Raw genomic sequence first — 22,314 nt, forward strand, 5'->3', positions numbered from 1 at the left:
AAAAATTACTTTTGTTTAATTTCTTTGTGACTTTTGGACAACAAAATATTGACCCACCTGCACAAACAAAGAGATCAGTATTGAGAGCCTTTAATTTAATTAACTCCTTCAGTGATGAGAGGTTCAAGCCTTGATTTAAAAGATTGTTAACATACACTTGGGAAGCAGTCTGTTAGAAAAATCCAGTTCCATGTCAAAGAACACAAGATAACCACACAACAGCATAAATAGCAATCTAAGCTTGGCACAAAGCACTAAAAATTATTAAAATTTCTGACAGCAAATCTGAATTTATGATCACTGATAATGTCACAATTCCATTATAAATGAATCACAGTTGTAGTTCAACATAAAACAATCTGCATTATTGTATAAAGTGATAACTAACTCCTTTTGATTAAATCCTTATTTACTAGCTTGTCAACAAAATCTTGAGACAGAAAAAAAAATCACTTTTAAAAAGAAAAAAAAAACAGAAACACAAAGCTTTCATATCATAGGATGTGCTATATAATTTGTGTACATAATTTTCTTTTCAGCACATCTATCTTGACTTAAGAATGAAAATTGTTAGGCATTTCATATAACTTGATATACATTTTATAATACTGGTACAATAATAAACATGTCTACTTGAAATTAAATTACAGCAAAACAATGGTAGTCAAGTATGCTGATTTAATCCTATTCAATGTGACAAAAACTTTATTCTTGCTTACGTTCAATTTGTTTACAATTTGCAATCTATAACCTAACCAGTTTAACTTATGCTAATAACCTATCTTGTTTTACAAGCTATTTCAATAAACTAATTAAAGATTAACTAAATTTGTGGTTGTTTCTGAGGAAAAATTTTCTTCCTTTATACATACACAGGTATATAGATTGTATATATATATATACCCGTATAAATATGCAAAATAGCATATTGTATTCTAAGTAAAATTATGAAATTTCATAGATGCAAGTAAAAATAAACTACATTACGATCTCATTTTACATTTAAAATATTAATAAATTGTGCAAATTATGTTATATGTTAATATTTTTAATTATAGAAATTTTATTTACACTTTTTTTAAAGGGGTATCTCGTATGGTTGACTGGTGGCAATGAATAAGTACACTTTAAGTGTCTAGGTCAGATTTTTTTTTAAGTTTACTAGGACGTTATTAGAACTTCTTTTAGTTCATTGCCATTATTATATCTTTGAGCAAGCAGGGAATATGTGCTTTTTCTTTCCTCGTGAACCAGAATGATTGCTTATACTTAAGCAATTTGAAAAAAAGAACCCCATTCAGTCCTTGCATTCTATAGGGTCGATCATGTTTCTATGGCCAAATGTAATCGAGGGTGTCGTGTCCGGCTTTAAGAACAACCTCCTTTACTTCCCCTAAACTTGAATCAAGTATCCATTAGAATCGGAAATCCTAAAAAATCTGTACAGAGATTGCCACCTTATGCACCAAACACCGCAGCAGGACCTAAGTCAAGAGATTCTTTCAATGCATGAACAGAACTTTCTAAGCTAATAATTCATTTATGAAAATTCTGAGAAAGTCCATCCCCATTTTTAACAGTACTAGGGTCTTTATTTTTACCAATAGTATTTTTTTTTTAATTTGATTTCATTGCAAAAAATATTTTCCAAGCATACACGACCTAATTTTTTTTAAAGAAAATGTGACCCTCCAGTACAATCGATGACTCAACATTATTACTACCTCTATTAATATAAAGAAACTTTTTATGTTTCCACATAAACTACAGCAGAAATGCTAATTTAAATTACTAAGGGTTTTTATTATTTCAAAAGCGCTTCAGATATTTTTTTTAGCCTTCTGATTGATTTAAAACTTATCTCACTGAAAACTGGACATGTGTTGAGAAAAGATTATGTTGAGCTCATCAAATGTTATCAATGTGCATACATGAATAGATAATGCGAACTAAACCAAACCTTAAATAATTCAAATTAATAAAGCCCCTACAAATATTCTGCAAACAAATCTAACCCATTCAGAAAACAAATTTCAAGGCAGAAGATTATAATTAGGAATACGTTTTTTATCATATACAATGTGTGATAGTCACTTTCAGTTAATTTATCTATTGTACTTGTCTTTAAAATTCTTGCAGTAAGCATTGTGGTTGATTAAAACCATTCAACACTATTCACCAACACAAAACAATGTCACAAGTTAACTATTTTTAATTGAAATAAAGACATTTTATTAACAAAACATGTTGCAATTCCTCAAACCATTACTTTGTCTTTTTGTTTTGTTTTGCTGCCTGGTATGGAAAAGAACTTGTGAAACATTCTAAGTATCAGAGCTGTTACATTTCTTTTCCACAGCCAGACAATCAAAAGAAGATACAACATTACTATACATTTAAAAAAAACAAATGACTTTTATAAAATAAATCACAGGAAAGTCATTTAACAATATATCAATATATTGTTAGAAAAATACAATATATACACATTCAAATCAATGTTTGGGGGAAAAAAGTTCTGAAGTCTTGCAATGAAAACAAGAAAGTAATCATAAAATGAATTTACCTGATGACGTGGAATTTCGGAAATTTTTTTTTTGGATGGCTTAATAAGCTTACTAAGATCAGTCACTAGTTATTGACTTTGGAAATGTACAATTTTATTATTGACAATGACATTGAATTTCTCTTTAAATAAATCAAAGTACCTGAACACAATATCCTTTGTACAACAATGACGTTTCACTATTCTTTAGTCATTAAATACACTGTAGCAAATGTTGCAGAAGGCACAGACTATATCAATACTTGTAACTTACTTTATAAAACTACCATTCAAGTCTGGAATCAAAGGAACCAGGTCCACCATATTCTCTATCAAGATTGTCTGAATTTACAGAAGAGCCACCAGATGGCCTTGAAGCATCTCTGTAAGGCGGATAATATTGGGAACTATGACCTGTTCTAAGTGGCAATTTCTCATCTGGAAAGGAACTACCTTTATCATCATAACTAGAAGTATTTTGGGAATCCCTTGCAGAATGACTATTAAATGATGAATCTAGTGAGTGGCTATATAAGGGATTGGTAAATGATGTCTGTGAATTATATGGCATGCCAGGTGAAAATGTGGAAGATGAAGATCCATCATACTGATTTCCTCCCATTTTTACACCTATTCCTTGCTGGGAAAGCATTTGAGCAAGAGCTGCTTTAACACCTGCATGCTTGTCAGAACTTGACTCTTGATTTGAGTATTCTGAATTCTTATGCTTGTTTGTACTGCTTTCAAAAAATGACATGGAATTGCTATTTTTATTTCCCCCTTGTCCAACTTCATTGACTAATGGAAACTGTGATAGTCCAGAATATGTAGAGCCAGATGGCACATTTTGCAAAGTTGAACCTCCAGATAACAGACTTTGCATAGTGGAAAGAGGATTGGGTATCACTGAAATAGGGTCAAATTTTTCAGATCCTAGATTTTTCTGAACACTTGAAAATGCATTGATCAACTGATGCTTCAAATTATTTAAAAGCATAGAAGTTTGTGAATTAACAGAGATATTAAGTTTGTTGGCAATTTGAGAGACACTCATATTCTGTTGGCTTTGCAATAAAGATACAAGTTTGGACAGCTGAATCTGTGCTTCCTTATTTTCTCCAATCACAGTAGAATCTACTTGTTTTCCAGAATCAGAATCATCTTTCTGTTCAATGCTAGGTACTGCTTTAAGAAGCATTTTTGCATCTACATTAGTAAATGGTTTCATTTGTTGAGCTCTGGGCAACTGACTTTTAGACCCAAAATCTTGTTCTTTAATTTGCATTTCTCTCATTTCTTTTTTACGATTTTTGCACCAAAGTTCATGACAATCTTGATCTTTGGGCAAACTGAAAAGAAAATGCAATCATTTTTTGTCAAGTTTTTGCTTTGAATTATATTTCAAATGCATGCACTCATGTCTAAAAAAAAACAACCTGTATAGACCTATATACTCCTGGCACCCCCCCCCCCCCCCCCAAAAAAAAAAAAAAAAAAAAAAAAAAAAAAAAAAACTGGTAGGAGTCTGGAAAGTGCCAGGAATGATTTTACAAAGTAATGAAAATAAAAGGAAATGCAATTTTTTAATAAACTTTTTACAAGTATTTGCTTTGAATAATTTTTTTTTTTTAATCATTAAGTATGTTTCAAATACTTGGTTATTTAAATTTTTTTTTTATATTCATTAAACTGTCCAAAATGTATCAAATTTTAATAACTGACAATGTCTGAAATTTATTTTCGTTCAACAAAACAAAACAATCTATAATTTAGTGTCTAGAAAGCCAATGAAAATTAGTAATCCCTGCACAATATTTTTAATAAATAAAAAACCTGAAAATTTCTAGTAATGACAAGTTTTGGTAAAAATTCCTCATTTGATATCCAGATGTGCTTGCATGACTATAATAATAATAATAAATAAATAAACAAAGGTAAAAAATTATGAAAAACCTAGTTCAGTTTTTTTCATGACAGCTTTTAGAAAAACAATATGTAAATAAACTTGTAAAAAATGTAAATTTTTGTGTTTTTTTTGCTTTAACTATAAATTTAAAATATACAAGGAAACTAAAATTGTGTAATGAATGTTAATGAAAGTTGAGAGGGGTTTTTTTTGTTTGTTTTTTTCTCCAAAAGTAGTGTTTCATAGATAACCTTTTTAGTTTTATTCACAATAGAAAAGGTGGTTGTTTTTTTTTTTTTAGTTAAACAGGGTTAATAGCACTTTTCCATGACAAAATTTTAGGATATTTTTATTAAGGATGCAATGTATGATGTATACCGGATTTAGGCCTATATATATATATATATATATATAAAAATATGCATATGTGTGTCCCACCCGTTTGTGTGATATATTGTAGAACATACACAAAACTATGCATTTATCAAATCAATTATTGTAACTTGATTTAATAAATATCTTGCGAACATCCCAACCAGAACAGAAACAATGTCTTCAGCTGAGGTTATGTCCAGAGAAAATGTAATGAAAGTTCTTTTAATCAAGTAACAACTTGACTGTCATCTAATAACCTCAAACAACCATTTTTTTTTTCCAAAGAACTAGTAAATAACACGGAAAAGAACATTAGTAAAGAATGGTTGCTATTTCATTTTTTTTCCTATAAAAAACATTCTTAGAGATGCCCTTCATGCCTTCTCTGTGTTGGAAATGTACATTTTTAGTTCCTATGTGTATCTTATAGATACTAGAATCATGGTGTGCACTTTAGGTAATGTTTTATTCTTTTATTAATTGTGCTTAAATCCTCCTCATAAACAGAGCCTGTAATATACAGGCCTATTTGTATGTTTAGTTGACATTTGCTTACTAAATAATGGCTTTTGGATTGGGGGGCGGGGGTATTAGATCTAGCCTATTAGCCATTTGTTTTTTTTCAAACAAAATTTTTTACCTGGCTTTTACGACCGAAATAACCCTACGGACTTTTTACAGCTGTATTTGAAATATTTTCATTAAATCTACAGTAGATCTAGACTCTTGGTCTAAGTCACTAAAATTCACTGACTTTTCACAGATGTGTGCAAATCATCTTCACTGAATCTACCGTAAATCTAGACTCTAGATCTAAGTCACTAAAATTTGCAGACTTTCGCAGCAGTGTGCAAATTATCTTCACTGAATATACAGTAGATCTAAAGTGCGAATTATCTTCACTGTATATATACCATAGATTTAGAGTCTAGATATAAGTCACTAATATTCGCCAACTTTTCACTTCTGTGTGCGAATTATCTTCACTAGATTCCAGTGATTAAGCGTAAATCTAGAATCTAGCATATTTCTAGAGTAATCTAGACATTAGATGTATTGAGATCTTTAAATTGACAAAATTCAGAGTTTTCAGGTTAGGTGCGAATTATCTACACTAGATCTAAATCTAGATACTATTACTAGATACAAGCTAGAAGATTTACAGACTTGTCAAGCGAAGTCACTGTTACAACAAGAAGATTTTAGGTGAGGGAGGCTGGTAATTGCTCCAATTATAGACAATAGTCACTATAGACTAGATATACATGTCTTCAGTGGTAACAATGAATGGAAACAACCATTTCTACGGTGCCTTTAGAAAAATACTGCCAGGTGAAATGCTTGCTTGAGCCATATTCAATCACGAGGTCGCGCTTCACAAGTGGGTGAAAGGCGGTGTAGACGAGTCACTGGTCAGCTCATTAACACAGCAACTATGCAACTAGAATGCCTAGTTACACTGTGTTTTTTTTACCCACACTTTTTTAGCAAGAAATACGCAAAATAATATTTTTTAAAAATATTGGGTAAAAATTTAAGAGAATTCTGGTAATTTTTTGAACAATTATAGGATACTTCTTATTTTAATTTTTTAGATTTTAAGAGCGCTACGAACCCTGGTTAAAGGAAAAGCAACAAGTCTATACCCCTAGCCAGTGAGGGTCCATGCTCAAAATTTCCTGCACTCTTAGCTTTTAGAAAAGCATTATCCAGGTATCTACAAAGCACTTTTTCTCATAGTAAAGCAGAGATCAAATAAAGAGGGAGAGGTCAATATTGAAGAATTTTCAAGCATTCTGAGCTGCAGAAATATATTCTCTAGATTTGAGGTTTAAAGCACAATATTCATCCTTGTAAAAAAAATAAAACAATAACCCAGGTCTATGTCAAAAAAGGAGGCAGCAATGACCAATACTATAGTGTGAGGTACATTTAGAGCACATACATCTGTAAAAGGTGTCATCCTTGTAAGATCATCTTCATGTTAAGCAATACATCTCATTGACATTTTGTATGTCTTCTCACTGACATTTTTTTATTGGTTGCATAAGTCGCTAACAGAACTAAGTACATAAAGAAATTCTACTGTTCTGATATGAAAGAGTCGAGAATGATCGCAATAGCAGAAACAATTTCATCATAAAAAAAAAAAAGGTTTTGTTGAGTCAATCTTGTTGCAGATGCCTTTCGCAAGAACAGTATACTCTAAAAAGTCAAGCTTAGAAGACAAATTATTTTAATTTTTGAAATATTGACATCTTGGTTAATATTTCATGGATTACAACATTTAAAAAAAAATAATTTAAAAAAAAACACCTATACTACTATCAGTCTGAGAAAGGGTGGTGTAGTCTTGCTACTTTAATTTGGTTTTACAAAATAAAATCATAAAGCCTTACAAAATGTTTTTTTTACTATGGACTAAATTTACAAATAAATTTTAATATGATGAAAATTTTCATTGAGAGTGCCTAATCCTTCCTACTTAAAATGTGTGGTAGAATTTGAACTTTAAATGAGTATTTTTTAAGCCGTACATTATAAGACTAAAATCTTGTTCTTTAATTTGCTTTTAAGATTTTTGCACCAAAGTTCATGACAATCTTGATCTTTGGGCAAACTGAAAAGAAAATGCAATCAAATAATTTCAAAGGATCACACTTGAATTGCATTTCAAATGTATACTCTCTTAATTTCAATGAAAGAATGCAATGCAAAAACTCTTATTTTTCAATGGTAGATCATTCAATAATCATTTATAGCTTTTCAAGCTGACTTTCCTGAGCAAGCTCAATACAATATTTTTTTATTTTCAATGAACGTCCAACCTTTCTTTTAATGGTGTAGTCCCTACATGTATAAAAGGCTTACATCATTGATATTATATACTAATATGTTACAGATGTATGGTAAAATATTAAAAGCATTTAATTTTACTTTAGTTCTAAACCTAACTAACAGCACTAATTGAGTAGTAGATTTTTGTGTATGGGGGCTGCTAAAAATAAATGTTCCTATAAAAAATTAGGATCCCTGATCAACTTAAAGCAACAAAACTAGAAATGCCAACACTTTTAAGCTTTTAAAATAATGGAAAAGGAAAGTGGCAAAGAAAAATTTACATTTTGGAAGTTGAATGTGAAATGAGAATCCTTAAATAATTTCTAACTGCTATAAATTTCTAAATATATTATATCAATTTCTTAAAAGGATTGAAATAAGTGCACTTGAAATATGTCATGGTAAATTTCAAGTTAATTCAATATTTGTCCTTCAAAATTGGCAGTGCCTGCTCTTACTTTTAATACTAAAAAAAATAATTAATGGCAAGAAAATCATAGCAAACAATAAATTTATAATAAATTACCGTTGTGACCTTGCATCCAGGGACTGATGAAGTAAATATCACCTATTTTTAAGGCCATCGGTTAAAAAAGTCATGTGGATGCACAGTTGTCAACTACCTTTACTTTCCCAGCTAAAAATCTTGATTGAAATCTCAGTTTTTAATGGGATTCAAATTCTAGACTACAATCCCCCCACCAACACCCTCAATGGAAACGTACCTCAAATTCCTTTTCAAAAAGGTAAACAAGAATGTATATAAATAGGAAAAAAAAAATTGTAATAAAAGTAATAGTGCCAGAACGTGTTCCAAAAAACTTGCACAGAGACCACAAGTTATTCCTATTAATTATTCTCACCTACATCACTTTTTTTTTTACTTCATTTATAAACACGTATATATTGTTAACAGAGTAGTTAAATTGATTTTAGTTAAGCAATAAAATGTCTAAAGATATCTAAAAATGTTGAAAACAGTAAAAAAAAAAAAAAAAAGGGAAGATTTCAATAGCTTGATTACAAAAATATTGGATGTATTGTGTAATGAATCCTGTTCAGTTCTAACAAATTCTTGATCTGTTACAGCACTAATGCATAAGACTTATAACAATAACCAAGTCACTTCCATCTTCTTTATCAAATTATGTAAAACAAAACATTTTTATAATGCACTTAAACATAACTTCAATAAGTAACTAAAATACTTCTGAAGATTCTTTTGAATATATTATGATTTATGTACTTACTCAGGAGGTGGAATGCTATTCGGATCTATGTCTCTGAGCCATGGACTGTTAAGACCTTGTTCAGCTGTGCATCTTCTACTTGGATCCAACTCCAGCATGTGATCCATGAGATCAAGAGCAAGCTTAGGAAGACTAAAATTAATAAAAAAATGACAGGCTTTCCCATTTACCTAAATTTTTGGGACAGCCTAATAGAATGCATTATTGAAGAAAATGCTTTCACTAAATAAATAATCAAACTGACAACAAAATAATGTATACTAGCAAAACATTCTAAAAATATGTTAACTCACAACGAGAACTCCTCTCTTAATCTTCTCCTGTGCTGTCTTTTTGGTTTAAAACTGTGAAACAGTGGAAGTTTTATAACTTCAGGCCAATTAGCAGGACAAGGTGAACCACATGTTCTGCTGATTAATTCTAATTGAGCGAATTCCTCTTTTGCTTGAAATATTGGCTTTTTTGTGAATAGTTCACCTAAAATACACCTACAATAATGTAAGGATAATTAGATTATTAATTATTATTGATCAATGAAATAATGTAATACTGTAAATAATATTTGATGATTAACTTAACTACCACTTAACTACCAACTAAAAATTGTATTTTGATTTTTTAAAAATATACGCTTTTTAATTAGCCTTTACATTTTTTTTTTGCACTTATTTATTCATCTCAAAACAATAGAAATACATAAATAAAATGCACAATATTTCAAAACGCACCCTAAACTCCACATATCTATGGCTGGTCCATATCTCTCTTCTCCAAGTAATAGCTCTGGGGGTCTGTACCACAGTGTAATTACTTTATTGGTGTAAAGTCTATCTTTATCATCAGCATGATAGTATCTTGCAAGTCCCAGGTCACCAAGTTTGATTTGACCTCTTTAATAAACAAACAACATGTTTAAAAATGAATTGGCTAATAACAAATCACAAAAAAAATAGAGAAGGTGATGCATTCACTTACCGATTGTTAAGCAATATGTTTGAGCATTTAATATCCCTATGTAAAAAGTTTTTTCTGTGACAATACTGTAAACCTTCAAGAAGCTGTTTCATAAAGGAAGCTATATGCTCATCTCTTAGAAAGACCAAACCTGAGTCCAACAAACCCATTAAATCATGATCCATATATTCAAAAACAAGATAAAAAGAACCTAAAGGAAAAAAATAATGAAAATTAGGTTAAATTATATTCCGATTATAAAAAAATAAATTGTCAAACACTAAGAACAAAAACAGTTTTATAACACAAAATTACCTCGATCTTTTTTAAAATCAAGGGCATCTTGTTTGTCTGTAACTATTTCCTTCAAATTAACAATATTTGGATGCTGAAGTTGTCTTAAAATTTTGATTTCACGCACAGCAGTTATTGGAAATCCTTCCTTTTCATTTTCAAGTCTCACTTTTTTAAGTGCAACTAATGTTCCTTAAAATATTAGAAAATTACAACAATATTTTTTATTACATTTTATACAATTAATATTTTTAATGACCTAATATTAAATACTTTTTTATTCTTATTAATAATGAGATGAATACTGACCTTGATTTATGTCTCTGGCTTTGTAAACTTGCCCATATGTGCCTTCGCCAATAATCTGGATAATGTCGAATACATCAACACATCTTTCACCCCAATCGCCTTGTCTGTCATTGTAACGACGAAGGTGGCACATTCTTGAAAAAAAAAAATTGGTTAATGTTTATATCCTGATATATTCAAAAAAAAAAAATAAAAAAAATAAAAGTCTACCTACTTGGGACGTTTTAATTTAGGGCCCTCTTCTCTCTTGTTGGGCATTTTCTGTGGAAGTTCTTCAGGATCAGCCTCTGGTTCATCTACTATTGGTGGCATGGGAAGATCTCTTATACCTCTAGGACGAGCCAATTCTTTTTCTTTCTCTTCAGCTTTAATTTCACTTTAAGAAGAAGAAAATTTAAGAATGTGCAAGAAGATTTAAAACAAAACAGGTATGATAAATAAAGAATTATATCTATTAAATATTTTAAGTAGTTGACTTTTTTAAGCTCTATTCCCTTGAAAAAAATGTCTAACCTGTAAGGACTCTGTTCTAAATCCATATCTTCATCGGGCCCAACATCTGGAAGAGGCAGATGAGGTAGTGTTGACATCTGGTTACTTTTTGGTTTAATATCTATGTCTTGCACATTCCCTTTCATATTCAGGTCTAAAGCATGTCTGTCTGTAGCAGCTTGTGGTTGAGTTTGTCTATTTTCAATTTGTAGTGATTGGTTACTATATACCATGTCACTTTGCCCAGAAATACTAGAAATAGGACTCGTTTTCAATGGAGAATTAGCCTTTTGAGTAGCATGAGAAGAGCCTTTCACATGAACAGGTGTTGGAGATCGACTAATAACTTCCAAATCTGGTGAATTGGTTTTGCTGTCTAATGAGCTTATATCTATACCAAACCTCCTTTTCTTATTTTCTCTAGCTTTTCTGTGTTTACTTAATTCAGCTGCTAAAGAGGAAGCATATTGCAAAGATTTATTATTAAATTTAGTTCTTGTCAAAGAAGATGTCCTTGAAGGACTTGGTGAAAGACGCCCATGACCCCGAGCAGGAGATTGTAAAAAGCTTTTTTTCTGATATCTACTTGGACTTGAAGTGATTCTTCCTGAAGAATATTTATGCTTCCTATGCAGAAGGAAAAAAAAAAGTAAATTAGGAAAATGCCACCTCAATATAAATATTACAGAGTACTGCTATTAATTTTTTGTTAGTACTAAATTCAAATAATCATTTAATAGGTTACACCAATAAGTATTATTTTTAGCATTATAAAAGTTACTGTATAAGATAGAAATAGATACTTTTAGTGAAAACAATATACAATTTAAAAACAAAAATAAAATAAACAACCACAGCTTTAAACAAATTAACACCCTTGAAAATCCATGTTTAATAGGCTTTCATTATAAAAAAATATAATAGAATGTAAACTGGCTAATTAATAACTTTGCTAATAGACAAAGTTTAAAATAGGTTCATGGTAAAAAAAAAAAAAAGATTAAGAAATAGACATACAAAGGCTACCTTGTTCTAATTTATGCCTAAAAGTACTTTAAGAACTATATTCATAATTTGATATTCGATCATTTAATAATAAAAGGCATTAAAAATATAAAAATGTAAACTGAATCTAAAAATATTTATGTTTAACTTTTAAAGCCAATGTTTAGCAAGACAGTACAAGTGTGCTTGTTAACTAGGATTTTCATGCCAATACAAATAATAAATAGTTTTCATGTTTATGTTAAATTAACTTACAAAATTAATTGTTCATTAAACCACAGCCCTTTGCAAATTTATTAGCCTATAGAAATCTTTCAGATTCAACAGATATTAAATATATAGAATTCTGTTAATGTTTGGTGTATTTCTAAAAAATATAGATCTAGATTCTAGATAAAGGGCTGAACAAAATTTTATACTAATGAACCACCTTTAATATTCATGTTCCCAAAAATTTTGGTCTCAATATGTATTATGTAACCTATAAGAGTGTAGAACAGACCATAATCATATTTAGACTAAAATCTTTATCTAGTAATACACAAGAAAAGCATTAAACTTAATATTTAATCATGTAAAATAAAATGCATATTGAGAATAAAGATTTGAGTTCTAGAAAAGATCTAGTTTATGTAGTCTAGCTTAGTTCTAGTGGTGTACAGAGGGTGTCAGGCACTAAAATTTACATGTTATTTAGTTACACACAGCAGTAGAAAAATATATTTAAATAAGTTTAGATTTAGTGTTTTTGGCACCCCAGCGCCAAGGCCAGCCAAGGGTTGCTGCCTCACCTGCCCTCGCCTAGGTTTGGCTTAGGTATGCCACTGTCAAGATCTAATCTACGACTAATCTTAAAACAGAACTGGTGCATGCAGGGGTCTTGCCCTGTATGAAGACAGCAAACCCTCCAGTACACTGCCTGATACCTACACTGTGCTATACTATAAGGGATTAGTCTCAGCACGGAGCCCGAGTGCACAGAGGCTTACAAATTTAGATTCCAATCCTACATCTAGATTTTTTCCTAGACAGATTTAGAGTCTAGGACAAGAGAATAGATTTAGAATTTAGTGTATAGATCTAGAATAAAGAGCTAGTCTGTAAGACTAGATTTATATGTACTGACTTAAGTTAGCAGCTAGAGTCAGCTAGACTAACAATAACACACCACCACCTAGAATCTTAAATCAAAATATTGATTCTTAAAATTGGTATAAACTAGAATATTGAATTACAGATTATAGATCTAGACTAATTCTGGAAATTGGAATAGATCTAGACTAGATTGTCACTAGACAAACAGAATTAGACCTTTAGTACGTGAACAAACAGAATTAGACTTGAATTATGAATACATACCTATTGGAAGGACTTCTTGAATTTCTTCTGTCTCTCTTAGGATTTTTATCATATTTGTATGGACTTGGACTCCTGTATCTTTTATCTACTGCAACGTCCTTATAATCAGAACTATAAGCTTTCGGCAAATCAGCATATGCTTTAGGAAAGTCTCTACTAGATTCTGCAGTTGGATGTCTAGAAGTAGAAGAACTTGCCAAAGAAGAATATTTGTCTCTTTGACTGTGAAGTTGACTGTGTGTATTATGAGATTGAGAGCCATTATCAAAATCAGGAGAGAGATGAGAATGTGAACGTTTTAATTTCTTACTGCTTTTCGATCGGCCAACTTGGTGAGAACGCTGACGAGGACTTTCACCACGATGAGGAGATTTACTTCGACTTCTACCATCTCGATAAAGTCTCAACGCAGTTGCTGGCGACTCTGCTCTTTTTCCTGCACCGTGAAGACGTGAATGACTCCCTGTTCGACCCGATGAAGTCGATTGTCCAACTGTTTTGGAAGTAACTGCTCCACTTGATGGTGGACTGACAGAAACAATATCCGAGTCGGAGCTAATGTCATCGTAATCAACCAAAGACTTCTGAGGTTGAGATCGTTCGTCTCGATCTTTGGATCTTTTTCTGTGACTTTTTTTTTTCTTCAGACGTTTTTTTGAACTGCCATAATTACTGTGTGACGGTGTCTGTGCAATTCCTTGTCCTTGGGAAACAAGATGAGTATATGAACGTGCGTCGTATTCTTCGTCATATAAGTGCTTCCTTCGACTCTTAGGCATGTTTGTCTAAGAATAAAAAGAAAGGAAAAAAAATATTATTAGCCAACATGAAAATACATAGAATCTAGAATGGATATCATTTCCTTATATTATATTGGGTCCCCCTTATTCATTTTAGTTGCCCATTTAGACTAAGTTTCCTTATTTATTTAGATTACATATGGTGAAATATTCATTAGATTTTAATCTTCGTTCATTTTATTACTCAATCATGTAATTTATTTGTTCGGATGAAAATTAGTATAAAGGAATTAATACCAATTTTGTTACAAATATTTTTATCAAGCTATCGCGAATACGCCTAGCCTTTCGTCACCGACAATTGAATGATGCATTGTGGGTAATGGCAAAGATGGCCAGGTATCCATTGAAAAATATGAATTTCCAAGCCATTACTATTTTATTTTTTGTACGTATATTCATTAATTGTAAGATATTGTGATTAATAAATAACTAAAATTATCTTTAAACACTTTAATATTTATTTAAGATAAGATAAATGAACATTGCCAAAGTAATTTGATAAAGAACCGTAAGGGGAAAATACATTTTATTAGGACTAGCCTAAACAGGCCTCTTCAAGTCATTACACGTAGTCAAGACCAGGTCCAGGTAGAGTGGTGGATTATAATTTCAGTAGCGTAGCGATGATGGAAGTAAGGGGGTCGGTTTATGACATCCCAAAAGTTATCCAAGACAATTTTTCCTGAAAAATTTCTGTATTTATTTTTTACCAAATACTGGGAAAAATATTTTAAATTAATAAATCATTGTAAATTAATTATTTTGTTTCTTGAATTGTCTCATAAAATATATTCTAAATATTAATGTTTGCAGTAAACCAATAGAATATATCTGTAGGCTGCCTATACAAAATATAATTTCCACAGACCTGTATATATTATATCTAGATTGGAAACAAGTTTCGTGTTATATCCTTATGTACGTACCTCTTTTTCAAGCTGTAAGGATATTCGCCATATGAATCTTGGAAATCGCCCTTTTGTCTCAGAAAAGTAATGATCTTTAGTTTTAAAGTTTCTAAATAATACAATCCTATTTTTTCTACTTCATTACTAAACCATGAGATACCACCTATGTGGAAGTCATCTATAATTGTACCTGTGCCAAAGGTTTCCAAACCGAAAGAAATGCATGACTATAGACCTGTTTCACTTACTTCAATTGTGTCTAAATGTTTAGAAAAATTGGTTAAAATGTTTCTTCTGAATGATCTTTGTAATAAGTTAGACCCTTTACAATTTGCTTACCAAAAGGGTAAAGGTGTAGACGATGCCTTTTAAATATTTTAAATTGTGTCTACAAATATATGGACTTACCGAACACTTATGTAAGATTGTTCTTTATTGATTTCTCATCAGCTTTTAACACTATACAACTTCATTTACTCATTGAAAAGATGAAAGCGTTGAAGATTAGTCCATACATAATACTATGGGCTTATGAATTTTTGACCCAGAGATCCCAGAGGGTTAGGGTAAACAATGTTATTTCAAATGAACGCATAGTTAACACAGGGGCGCCCCAGGGGGCTGTGACATCACCATTGTGGTTCGTTTTGTACACCAATGATTTTCAATCCGATAGTCCTTTTTTCTCCTTCACAAAATTCGCTGATGATGCGGCTCTTCTTGCCCTGCTCTCTGAGAGCTCAGACGTAAATGAGTATTTCAAAGAAATAGAACACATTGAAAAATACTGTAAAGATAATTTTTTATTATTAAATGTAAAAAAAAAAAACCAAAGAAATGATAATCGATTTTCGTAGGGAAAAGATGGAAAATGATATTGTTTCCGTAGCTGGAGAGACTATTGAAATTGTGCAAACCTTTAAATACCTCGGTACTATCCTAGACCATAAACTAAATTTTACTGCAAATACTGATTATATCAGCAAAAAAGAGCAGCAAAGATTACGATTACTAAGAAAACTGTCCTCTTTTAATGTTAGCGAAAAGGCCTTGGCTATGTTTTATCACGCTCATATCTGCAATATTTGAAGTTTCAATATCACTGCCTGGTATGGCAATCTGAGCATTAAAAATAAAAATAAACTTTATAGAATCCTAAATGCTGCTCGTAAAATCGTTGGAAAAAAAAGAAACCCCATTTGGTCAGTTGTTTGAGACAAACATCTATAAAAAAAGCTAACAAGATACTCGGAATAAAGAATCACCCTTTGTGTCAGGATTTTGTGATTTTACCATCACAAAAGAGATACAAGACACCGATAGCAAACAGACACAAACACTCTTTTGGCAATCAAATCATTAAATAAGAACAATATGGTATAAACTTTGTCACATGTAAATTATGAGTGAGTCTGGTGTGAATGTACACTTTGGTTTATTATAGTTATAATGTTTTTTTTGTTTGGTGTAATGCACAAATTGTAAGACAAATTTCCATATGGACAATAAAGATTATTATTATTATTATGATATAAAGTTTATTCCTTTTTAGTGGTAGGCCCTATGTGACTCTTTGGCGCAGCTGTTTTGGCAACTAAACGCCATTGCGCCAAAATGGATGCACCAAAACGTGCTGCTTCGCTCAACCTTAATAGTTACGCGACCTCTCTAAAAACTCCCTACCACTGACTAGAATTCACACAATGTGTATACGAATTTATTACCTGTGTTAATAATATATACTAATTATTTATATTTCAAACTATTTTTAGATTATTTCGCCCCCCCCCTCTAGTATGTTGGCCGATTTGGTGGGGTCAGGAGGGGGCGATAGTATCAACCCCCCCCCCCCCACCATAAACTTTTGAGTGTGGGGGGCGGTCCAATTTATTCGTAGAAATCACAGCTTGCTAACAGAATCAATGAAATATCTATATGATTAAAACTTGTTATTGATATTTTAACCGATCTTTATATTACGTCGTTCCTCTGTTAGCCGATTGGGGGAGGGGCAAATACCTCTACTGCCCTTCCCACCTAAACCCTTTAAGTGTGGTGGGGCGGTCCTACTTTTATGCACTAGCGGATCCAGAACCTTGGAGTGGGAGGGGGGGCGATTCCAAACCCTAACCCTAACGCCGCGTAAACCCTAACCCTATGCATAAACGTGCGTACAGCATAAATATATATATATATATATATATATATATATATATATATATATATATATATATATATATATATATATATATATATATATATATATATATATATATGAGAATAAAATAGAGCAGTGTTTCTCAACCTTCATCGTAAAAATAAAAAAGTCATGTTGAGGCCTTTCTGTTGCAAGCTTGGGGGTCTGGGGGAGCGCAAAAAGCGTTTTCTTGCTTTTTTCACTGTAGAAACGCATCCTTCTGACATCTACAGCTCATTATTTATCAGTGGGGTTCGGGGCGAAGCCTCGACGCAAAAAGCATTTTCTTGCATTCTTCACTGAATAAACACATTCTCCCTACATCTACAGCTCATTATTTATCAGTGGGGTTCGGGGCTAAGCGTTTTCTTACATTCTTCACTGAAGAAACGCATTCTCCTGACCTAAAGCTCATCATTCATCTTATTATAAAGCAGGGGTCGGCAACCTGCGGCTCGCGAGCCACATGCGGCTCTTTGGATGTTAAGCTGCGGCTCTTTAGTTCCATACTCAAACATTATTTATTTTATCGAAAATAAATTGAATCTATTAACTAAGATTAGGCACCGATTCAATCTCTCAGCCACTGGTACTTGCTTTTCACCGCTCACCTCCCCATGTCTTCAAAAGTAAAATAGAACTCAACATTTTTCTGCCTTATCGATGATATAGATAAGTCTTGCAACATAAAAGACATTGCACAAGTTGGTTTTCTGTCAGGTATATGTCTTCCCAAGGATTGCTAGCGCTCTCGTGACAAACTAGAGGAAATAGTTTAGAGAATGCCGTGCAAAAATACCTTAAAGACAATAAGATTGATTTAAATAAACTCGTTTCAATAGCAACTGATGGAGCCAGAAGTATGAAAGGAAAAAATAAAAGAGAATCTGCCTTCTCCATCAAGAAGTGCTTGTTAAAATCACTCTACCATCGTCAGTTTAAAGAATTCTTAAACGAAATGGAGACCCAATATTCCAACCTTCTTCTTCCCAATAAAGTGCGATGGCTTACTACAGGTACGCTGTTGAAACTTGGAGCTTTGTGCTTGAATGAAATATATACATTCCTAAATAAGGATGGTATTAATCACTCTGAATTAGAGAACGACAAATGGTTGCAAAAATATTACTTTATGATGGATATATCGGAAAAAGTAAATGAGATGAATCTAAAACTACAAGAAAATGAAAGCGCAGCCGATGTTTTAATAAAAGATAAGAGCTGTGGCTGAGCAGTAAAGAGCTTCTCTTCCAAACCGGGGTCCCGAGTTAGAATCGTGGTGAAGATATTGATTTTTAATCTCTGGATATTTTTTAGCGCTTCTAAATCCACCCTGCTTTAATAATTAGTTGGGGAAAGTAAATGTGGTTGGTTGTTGTGCTGACACCCTCGTTAACCGTGTTTCACAGAAAGAGATGACCTCTACATCATCAGCCCTAAAGATCGCAAGGTCTGAAAGGGGAACTTTACTTTACTTAATCAGAGCGATAAATGACTTCATTTTCACTTTCTAAAGCAATATCGCGATAAAACCAGTGCAACTGTTAACAGGAATTACTTTATCACAGTTATTTAAAAAAATTACAGATGAATTTGTTGAGAGATTTTAGCATTTCAAAACCATTCTAGCATTCATAGTAAATACCCTCAACACAAATAGTAACGAAATCCATATTGAGCCGTTTGGAATTGATACTGGAGCTTTCTGGAGTGGGTAATTTACATATTAGAAAAGCAAGTTGGAAGAGTTGGAGGTCCAGAAATGTATGCACGTAACGCAACAAATGTGGACAGGTTTTAAAGAATTGCCGCGAGATGAGGCACTTATATTCGACGCATGGGATTGTCTTCCAGATTGCTACAGTGAAGTGAAAAGGTTGGCAATTGGAGTACTAACTATTTTCGGATCGACATATTCATGCGAGCAAGCGTTCTCTTGCATAAATAGCCAACTAACAATTGAAAATTTAGAGTCGTGTTTAAAACTAAAAACAACAAGTTATGAGCCAAATGTATCCAAACTTTCTAAAACCAAAGCCAACGCTCCACTGAATTTGGCAAGAAAAAACTTTGTGGCTCTTTAAAAACTGAAATTTAGTAAATTGTAATTTTTGGCTCTTCCAACTCAAAAGGTTGCCGACCCCTGTTATAAAGGACCTTTTGAATAATGTTGAAAAATATTCTAATATAAATTTTTACGCCCTTAATACATTGCAAATAAAACCGATTTGTTCCTTGAAAAGATAAGATACCCCACATCTTTAGATTAAGGTTTTGAGGATCGCCGCCGAAAAAAAATTATTCGATAAATAATATTCAATAAAATACAAGCATAAATTGTGAGTTATAGTCCAAAACTTATTTAACTAAAAAAAAAATCAGATTGAGTAAAGGTTGGAAAAAGGCGACTAGGAAAAATATTATTTGGGTTTAGAACTCATCTCAATCGTGACTCTTATACTGAAAAATTTCTTTTGAATTAAAACTTTTCCAAAGCAAAGTCTTTCTTATAATAATTAAGATAAATTCATGTGAAATTACATAAACTCTGTCTGGAAAGGGGAGGGGACGATAGAGTGAAAATGATTAATCCTCACTCCTTTTTATAATTTCTGCAAATGATTGCATTTGGCATTAAAGAATAGGGTTGGGGCGACTCGATATAAGAATTTAATTTTATAGCATGTATAAATTATATTAGAGACAGATTTTTTTATTTTGTAATTTTTTAACTATAATACAAAAAGAAAAAGTATTGGTTTGTCCCATGGGGGGAAGGTGATTGCATGTATCGCCCCTCCCACCTGGTACAACCTTTTTTCATTTTATATTTACTAATGATAACATTTGAGATTAGAGTGTGGTGCGACATAATATACAATGGGTTCACGTAGTTTATATTATACACATATTCAACTAATTTTGTTCACATACAATGATTTCTCCATTAAAATAGGACCGCCCCCCCCACTCAGAGGGCTAGAGTGGGGAGGGCAGTACATGCAATCGCCCCCCCCCCCACACCGAATCGGCAAAAATACCTGAAGGAGAGCGACATAATATAAAATTTATATATTAATTCAACTAATTTTGTTCACAAACTATGATTTCTCCAAAAAGTAGGACCGCCCCCCCCCCCGATCAAAGGTTTTAGGTGGAAGGGCAGTAGAGGTATTTGATCCCCACCACATCGGCCAAGAGGGGAACGACATAATATAAAGATCGGTTAAAATACCAATAACAAATTTTAATCATATAGAATATAGATATTCAATTGATTCTGTTAGCAAGCTGTGATTTCTACATATAAATTGGACCGCCCCCCCCCCCACTCGAAAGTTTAGAGGGGGGGGGGGGTCGGAATTGATGCCATCGCCCCCTCCCGACCCCACCATGTCGACTAACATACTAGGGGGGGGCGAAATAATCTAAAAATAGGTTTAAATATAAATAATTAGTATATATTATTAAAATAAGTAATAAATTCGTATACAAATTGTGTGAATTCTATACTAAAATTCGTCCGCCCCCTTCCTTAGGGGGGGGGGGGGCGGCCTAGTGGGGGGGGGCGATAGACCCTACCCCCCCCCCCCCCTGGATCCGCCAGTGCTTTTATGGAGAAATCATAGTTTGTGAACAAAATTAGTTAAATTGATATATAAATTTTATATTATCTCGCTCCCCTTCTGGTATCTTGGCCGATTCGGTGGGGTAAAGGGGGGGGGGGGAATGGAAGTACTGCCCTCCCCGCTCTAGCCCTCTGAGTGGAGGGTGGTCCTATTTTTATGGAGGAACCATAGTTTGTGAAAAATATTAGTCGAATATCTATATAATATAAACTACGTATTGATATGTGAACCCATTTTGTATATTATGTCGCACCACACTCTAATCTCAAATTTTATGATTTGTAAATATAAAATGAAAAGGGAAAAAGGTGGGCGATACATGCAATCTCCTTTCACCCATCGGACAAACCAATACTTTTTCTTTTTGTGTAATAATTAAGAAATTACACAATTTATTTTAAAAAATCTGTCACTAATATAATTTCTATATAAATAAATATATATATACATTAAATTCTTATATCGAGTCGCCCTTAAATGCCAAATGCAACTATTAGCAGAAATTATAAAAAGGAGCGAGGATTAATCGTTTTCATTCTACCGCCCCTCTCCTTTCTAGAGAGAGTTTATGTAATTTCACATGAATTTATCATAGTTATTTTAAGAAAGACTTTGCTTTGGAAAAAGTTAGAATTCAAACGAATATTTTCAGTATAAGATTCACGAATGAGATGAGTTTTAAACCCAAATAATGTTTTCCTAGTCGCCTTTTTCCAACCTTTACTTAATCTGATATTTTTCTAGTTAAATTTCGGACTATAACTCACAATTTATGCTTCAATTTTATTGAATATTATTTATCGAATTTTTTTTTCGGCGGCGATCCTCAAAGCCTTAATCTAAATATGTGGGGTAGGCTTATACATAGTGAACAGTACTGGGCTTAGAACTGATCCTTGGGGTACTCCGTACTTCAAGAGTAAGCTTGTTGATTCCGTCCCGTTAACAACGACACTTTGGGTAGGATCCAAGCCACTTTAGGACGATTCCTGCTAAACCAAAAGTGGCAGAGAATCTGGCCATCATAATTTCATGGTCTAGCGTACGCGTATCAAAGGCTGCGGACAAGTCCAGCATGGAAAGAATTGATATGTGGCCTATGTCGGAATTGTGAAGTAAGTCGTTTAGTACCCTGACCACTGCTGTCTCTGTGCTACGGCACCACCTATATGCAGATTGAAATTCTTCCAAGAGACAGTGCTGTTCAAGATGAGAAAAAATTTGCGCTAACACGATGCGCTCCAGAAGCATTGACAGGAAGGGAAGATTTGATACAGGGCGATAGTTTTTTTTTTTTAGACATTTCGGGTCAAGACTGGATTTCTTTAATAAGGGCCTGACAAGTGAATGCTTAAATTACTGTGGTACAAGGTCTGAAGTCAGTGAAGAGTTCATAATGTTAGTAATTGTGGGTACAAGCTCACCTAAGCATTCAAGGAGCAAGGAA

At 32.6% G+C, this 22,314-nt stretch overlaps 2 protein-coding genes across 3 annotated transcripts in view; one reads left to right on the forward strand and one right to left on the reverse strand.

Annotated features, from left to right (window-relative positions):
* Positions 1-1,590: 1,590 nt before the first annotated feature.
* Positions 1,591-14,485, reverse strand: LOC106051172 (cyclin-dependent kinase 13-like). Of its 2 annotated transcripts, none has more exons than XM_056014381.1 (11): positions 14,368-14,485; positions 13,331-14,115; positions 10,988-11,593; positions 10,689-10,850; positions 10,475-10,608; positions 10,187-10,357; positions 9,893-10,082; positions 9,646-9,807; positions 9,211-9,405; positions 8,918-9,049; positions 1,591-3,894 (listed from the first exon to the last, which is right to left on the reverse strand). In XM_056014381.1, exons 2-11 carry the CDS (start codon positions 14,107-14,109, stop codon positions 2,829-2,831), a joined length of 3,597 nt encoding a protein of 1,198 aa, XP_055870356.1. In that variant the 5' UTR covers positions 14,110-14,115; positions 14,368-14,485; the 3' UTR covers positions 1,591-2,828. The 2 variants fall into 2 exon arrangements, with proteins under 2 accessions (XP_055870356.1, XP_013061769.1); XM_013206315.2 differs by lacking the exon at positions 1,591-3,894 and adding an exon at positions 6,306-7,446.
* A 544-nt stretch (positions 14,486-15,029) lies between these two features.
* The window catches only part of LOC106072619 (inositol polyphosphate 1-phosphatase-like), a 32,071-nt gene continuing 24,786 nt past the window's right edge, over positions 15,030-22,314 (forward strand). The window contains exon 1 of the mRNA XM_056014421.1: positions 15,030-15,125. Coding sequence (XP_055870396.1) covers positions 15,091-15,125 — 35 coding nt within the window. The 5' untranslated portion in view covers positions 15,030-15,090. The remainder of the gene's footprint in view (positions 15,126-22,314) is intronic.

This window comes from Biomphalaria glabrata, chromosome 1 (assembly GCF_947242115.1).
Source record: "Biomphalaria glabrata chromosome 1, xgBioGlab47.1, whole genome shotgun sequence".
NCBI classification, from domain to species: domain Eukaryota; kingdom Metazoa; phylum Mollusca; class Gastropoda; family Planorbidae; genus Biomphalaria; species Biomphalaria glabrata.